Below are 6,295 nucleotides of genomic sequence, written 5' to 3'. Positions count from 1 at the left end.
TAAATAAACCCCTCTGTAAAAACCTTCAGAGTAAAGACAGCACTAAAACTTGAACGTTTGGTGTGTGTAAGTGCTTCTGATGTAGAGATTTCTGGCTCAGAGTATAGGAAAAAACTCATTTTGAGAAAATGGCCTTTAAAGATATATATTGTAAAATTCCATACACTCTCAAGCAAAAAATAAGACCCTACAGATGAATAGGGTAAAACTTTAACTAATAGATATCACCATGAAACGTCACCAGTTGATTACTTACACTGGACAATTTTTTTTTGTTACAAGTTCTCTGAAATTCTGTGTTAAAATATGCAAGTGGAACATTGTCAATTAAATTTGCACTTTTTTTGCACATTTCTAGAACAGAAATCTGATCTACATCAAACACCTAAATGTATATTTTGGATGTTTCTTTCCACTCGTCTAAAAGAAGACATGTCATGGAGGCGAAATTGCCAAAAATATCAATGTTTCACCTGTAGTGTCTCGCCTTAAGGGAAACATTATTGCTGCTGCTGGTTACAATGATATTTTAGGCCAGGGGTCAGCAACCTTTACTATCACAAGAGCCATTTGTTGACCAAAAATAATTGTAAGAAATCTGTGTGGAGCCACAAAACATATTTGAGGCTTTTAATGAGGGTAAAACAGCCTATTAAGACTAAATTAGCCTATACTAATAATCTAAATGATCATTCATGTGTTACCACAAGGTAGCGACTCTACAGGGAATTATTTATGATTATTTGGTATTTTATCTTTGCAGAGCTGGTGGTGAAAGCAAACAAATCTGTCCAAACACTACTTAATTCTCTATTTTATTCTGACACCTTTGCTTTTGTGGATTTGGCATCCATAGCTAACCAGCTAGGAGGACTCAAGACGAGCTTCTGCTGTGGAGGTTCGGCAAAATTTCAAGGTAAAGGTTCCAGGCAGTAGATGTGTTAGTTATTTTCATTTGGTTTGGAGGCTTCACAGTTTTACAATTGGAGAATGCAGGGGTTTCTTTAGGCCTACAACAATGATATATAAAAAATAAAATGTTAAAAAAACATAACCATTATTCATTTCCATGTAATTTTTTTTTGTCAAGGAGCCACTGGAGAGGTGCTAAAGAGCGACATGTGGCTCCGGAGCATCAGGTTGCCTACCCCTGCCCTGTTTTAAACAATAGTGAGCTTCCATTTTTGCCCTTTCTTTCCAGATTCAATTCCACTGTGCACAAAGTGAGGGAACTGTATAACAAACAAATGGTTTGCCACCCATCACACAGGTTGCACAGGTATCATAATACGTGAGGCAACTGCAGGTGAAGACTTTGCTACAGTATGACGCTTCCCTGTGGGCATATTAGTCAATTCTGTTAACACGCTCTGCTGTGCTGGGCTCAGGATTAGTTTTTAATTACATTCAACAGTGCAGAGTGTCACCAGCCACAAGCCCGACACAATATCGCCCGGAACAACCTTTCCCTCGGGGAGGAGGAGGTTGAGAGTCTGTGAGTAATGTACGATTTGCACATAAATTAAACCTGTGTAAATTAAACAGCTGACGCCACACTGAGTCACCAGCATGCAAACACTTCTGACTTTAAAAAGACCTTGCTGTTTATCACGCGCTGGATTCAATAACTGGTGGTGTGTGGTGTTTGTCAAAATAGTGCGTGTAAATTCCTTCCGAGATGACGCACTGAAAATATCAAAATAAACCGAATCACAGTCTCAACATTTCACAGGGTTGAGTGTACCTTTTTTTCTGCTTAATAGATTCAAGTGTTTTCTGAAGTGAGCACATTGCTTCATTCATTCACTCACTGATTTATTCTCTTTGCAGTTTCATACCAGAGCATGATCCAGGTCAGCTAATAACAGTAGTACACAGCAGAGCTCAAAATCCAGCACACGATCACTCAAACACACACATCTGGAGTTCAAAGCGTTTGGCGTTTCTGCAGTTTCCATAGTTGATCAGTGTTTTTAAACGGTATTAAACTGAGCCTGGACTCCAACACAAACAGTGGAGAAGACAGGGATTTGGGGTTGTAATAGCAGCAGAGCTCAGAGAACCAAATAAATTAAAATTTGATTCAAAAGATTTTCAGTCAGTGCGGGATAGAGGAATAGATAGAGTGCTCCCACACTCCCGGTGTCTGAGGATATAAAATAATTGAGTGTGAGAAAGCTGAATAGATTATCACTTAGCTAAAAGAAAAACTCTATCATCACTTCCAGGCTTTCTGCCGATGCACACAGTATGGGTAAAAACTACAGCTGGCCCCCGGAGGCACAAACCAGGTCCAGAGAGGAGCCGAAGCTGTTTCAACCTTCCCTCACCTCCACATATTAAGTGCCTGCATCCCTAATGAGGCAGAGTCCCTGAACGTGGCTCAGTGAGAGGCAAAGCACAGCCATCTGTCTATCTCGCAGTCTGAGCGGCGGATTATTCGAGGATCTTGTGGTAGGGGAAGAGAGGCAGGTCTTTGGTGAAAGCAGGGATGTCCATGACGGCTACGACGCCCGCCATCTTGAGCGAGGGCGGCAGGAAGGTGAGCTTAGACACCTCTCCGTAGGTAGAGCCACACAGATCCTCCTCTTCGCCCTCTTCTCCTTCTTTCTTCCCGCCACCCTCCTCGTCGTTCTCCTCAGCACCGAATCCCACCACCTTCAGGAGACAGGGATGATTAGTGTGTTGCTACATGTGCACTCTTTCTCCGTCAAACATGCACTAACACATACAAACATGAAGCTTACGTGAACGCTGAGTTTGCGGCTGCTCTGTCCTCTGTGTTCTCTGAACCAGGAGACCAGCTCAGCCCGGGTCATCTGCTTCAGAGCTTCGATCTAAACACACACAAGCACAGATGAGGGCTGAATGAGAGGTTGCCTTCATTGTGAGTTTAGCCTCTTTTAGATTATTGTTACAGCTTTATGGCTCATTTAGTGGATGTTCAGTCTCACTACTTCTGTCAAAGCCCGTCTGCAGCAGCAGCAGCAGCGGCAGCAGCAGCAGCTCAGATAAACCCACTGTGCAGCAGAGACAGACACAATTTGTCACTGGTGGGGAAAGTGGAGCATCTAGCAGATAAAGAGTCACATATTTCCCTCAGGAGCTGGTGAAGTTCACTCCAAAGGTAAAGGGTGAGAAAATATTGGACTCACATTCGTAGGGTGGCGATGCTGCTTTGTGTGCTGCATGTGTGTGAATTAGCAGCACCACAGTGTCAGTACATGTTATAAACATGATATGTTCATGTTATATGTGTGTGCTCTTTTGCCCCCTAGTGGGCAAAATTAAAATTAATGGTGCTTCACTCAATCTAGCAGTGTTAAGAGTGAGATTTGGTGTGAAATGCGGCATGTGCAGTTTGCATTTGTACAACTCTTTGCGGTAGGGTTTAGGTTTGTTTTGTGTGTGATATGAAAAAGGGACGAACTGTAAAGAACAAGACACGTGGCCAACAAATAGTGGATTAAGTCGTCAGAGAATGTAGTGATAATTTCACAGTAATAGAATATGCCCACATGTAAACGTTCCTGTTAATTTAAACGTGGTAAAGATCAGTGGTAAAGACTGCGGACAGGATTGGAGGTAAGGGAATTAATTAAAGGGTCACTCTATTATTCTTTAAAGTTTTTATATCATTCTGTAGCTTCCCAGTAGTCTTCCTTGTGTATTCAAATTTTGGTCTAAGTATGTATAATTTAGGGTCCAAATGTTTTTTTCCAAAGCCGTCCTAAAAACTGTTTCCCATGTGATCTGACGTAGGTCTTTGCATGACAGTGCGACTAATGAATCCACGTATAAATAAATATATAAACTCACATACTGCCCATATAAACCCATGATGCCACATTAGTTCAGTCCTGAAAGTCACATTGACACAAACAATCTCAACAACCGAGGCAGCGGAAGTGAAGCAACTCCTGTGTGCTGTGAGGTAAAATTACTGTTTCTGTTAATTGAGTCTGGTGTCTTTGAAGAGGGCAATGTAACAGCATCACTTCCCTTTCAGAAAAGGCTGTCTGATGGCAAAGTAAAGCCATGAAAATAATCAAAATATGGCAGACACTTCAACTGATACTGTTTTTTTTGGGGTTGGTCTTTGTTTTTTGGAGGCTAAAATATGATTTGCTGCTGCCCCCGTCCGTAGCCACCAAACTCCTTTGACAGAAAGTCATTTTAACTTGCAGAATACGAGGAGTTGTTGGTCTACTGCTGCCTCGTGTCATTGTGTGACTTTCAGAACAAACAAATGTTATGACAGTAACTTATGTTCCCTGATGGAGAGGAACAAGGTACAACACTGCATTGCCCTGCTGTGCAGTTGGGTTCAGTGACAAGCGGCCATCAAACTGAGGGATGACTGTGGTGATGGGCGTATATGTACATATGTGTCACCACAGGTCATCTGCCTTAAAAGGCCTGAACAGAGGTGTCTTCTGGTAGGCCATGAAGGGCATGATGTCTGATAGTATATGTGCTGTACCGAGTGAATCAACTGAAAGAGAACTAATGTGGTGTCCACAGCTGTATGGTGATAAGCTTCTGTGCCCTAGTACTCGTATTTGCTTCTCCAAATGTGGATCATGCTAAAATCCATCTACTGTAGGTGATATATTGACTATGAATCTATCAGTGTGTTTTAAAGGTACAAATGTAGTATCACTGAATCTTAGTGTGTTTTCACCTGGTTAAATAAAGGCACCATGTTCTACCTAAAAGCTCATATCTTCCAAGCTAACATTATCTTCATTTTCCATGTTTTCACTGTTGGTGAACGATGTGTGGGGGGTTGAGGGAGGGGAAGGCATCAGCTGTATTATATGTCACCACTTTTTGCTAACAGCTGAGTGGAGTTTCCGTTTGAAAAGCACGGAAAAGAATACAGATGGACCCGCCCTTTTAGAGTCAATACATAGTCCCCAAAAGCGTGAAGAGGATGTACCCATTCATTTATCTATTTGGCTGACGATGTGTGTGTGTGTGAGCGTGTTTGTGTGTGTGTGTTGTCCTCACCTCTCTGTGGAGCCTGTCAAACACATACTGCTGTGTAACCACCTCGGCCCAGTTCCTATCCACCTCCTCCCCGAGGTGCGTGTCCTCACACTCCTTCAGCTTCACTAACGCAGTCACCTGTGCAAAACACACACACATACACACACGCGGTTTTGATATCCACGAGCACTTGAAAGAGCGACAGCAGACCTGACTGCGCAGCTGGGTTTTACATGGTTAGGAGATGTGTTATAATCCACCAGAGTAACTTAAAAAGAAACTTTTGACTCTTCTAAAACTTCTTGTATCATTTGCTGTAACTTTCCTGCTCTTGCATAACAATGAGGGGGAACTCACAAATACACAAAATATTACACACACACAGACACAAACCTGAGTATTAAAGGCCTCCTCAGTCAGCGAATCGAGCGTCTCCCCAAATGAAGCCAAAAACTCTTCAATCTTTAACTCCACCAGCTCGGTACTGAGAGAAGAAAAAAGTTGGTGAGAGGTAAGAAATGTATTATGGGCTATAGGGTGTATTTGATTCCTTCAGTCATTTATCAGTTCCACTCGCTCCTCTCTTTGCAGGGCCGGATAGATAAATCGTAGCTTGGGTTTGGGTGAACAGTAAGATAAATGGTACCTTGGTTTTGGGAAAAGCGGTTAAGATAAATCGGATCTTGCTTTTGGGCAAATGAAAGGTTACAATTGTGTTGCAGACTCACTTGAACTTCGTGGCTTGCGTTTCCACGGTGACAGAGAAGCCTAGAACGCCTGAGGTGTTTCTGCAGGTGGGGTAGACGTGGTACCTGCAGAAGGGGACATGAAACAAGACAGCTTGGATGACAGATGAGCACACAAACAGAGACAGATCAAAATGACTTCATGAGAGAGTGCGTTATATTTGCCATAAGTTAATGCCCCACCTGTCCTGACGTTCTTCACTTTGCACTCTATTCTTTACCTGTATTTGTTCGGCATTGTTGTCCTTGTTTATAACTGTTTTGTCTATTTCTGAGTTCAGTTCATTGACAGCATTGATAAAAAACTAAGTCCTTGTATGTCTATGATTCATGGTAATAGTCTGAAAATCAGGAAACTGGAATTTAAATATGTAGTAACTAATAGGATTCAAAGGCTGGGTGAATATGAAAAACATTGTCCCAATTAAACTAGAACAGTTTAAAGGGACAGTTCACCCCAAAATGAAAAATACATATTTTTTCCTCTTACCTGTGGAGCTATTCATCAGTCTAGATGGTTTTGGTGTGAGTTGCAGAGTGTTGGAGATATCGGCTGT

The 6,295-nt window shown here is 42.0% G+C and overlaps 1 protein-coding gene across 1 annotated transcript in view; it reads right to left on the bottom strand.

The window, feature by feature from the left end:
• Positions 1 to 711: 711 nt before the first annotated feature.
• Positions 712 to 6,295, bottom strand: part of LOC125900688 (nardilysin-like) — a 47,821-nt gene continuing 42,237 nt past the window's right edge. Inside the window, exons 28-32 of the mRNA XM_049595851.1 lie at positions 5,721 to 5,804; positions 5,386 to 5,476; positions 5,014 to 5,130; positions 2,748 to 2,837; positions 712 to 2,658 (exon numbers count right to left, since the gene is read on the bottom strand). Coding sequence (XP_049451808.1) covers positions 2,437 to 2,658; positions 2,748 to 2,837; positions 5,014 to 5,130; positions 5,386 to 5,476; positions 5,721 to 5,804 — 604 coding nt within the window. The 3' untranslated portion in view covers positions 712 to 2,436. The remainder of the gene's footprint in view (positions 2,659 to 2,747; positions 2,838 to 5,013; positions 5,131 to 5,385; positions 5,477 to 5,720; positions 5,805 to 6,295) is intronic.

Source organism: Epinephelus fuscoguttatus, linkage group LG14 (assembly GCF_011397635.1).
Source record: "Epinephelus fuscoguttatus linkage group LG14, E.fuscoguttatus.final_Chr_v1".
In the NCBI taxonomy this organism is placed as follows: domain Eukaryota; kingdom Metazoa; phylum Chordata; class Actinopteri; order Perciformes; family Serranidae; genus Epinephelus; species Epinephelus fuscoguttatus.
Note: the sequence above shows the minus strand (reverse complement) of the source record. Positions and strands in the feature narration are given on the sequence as shown.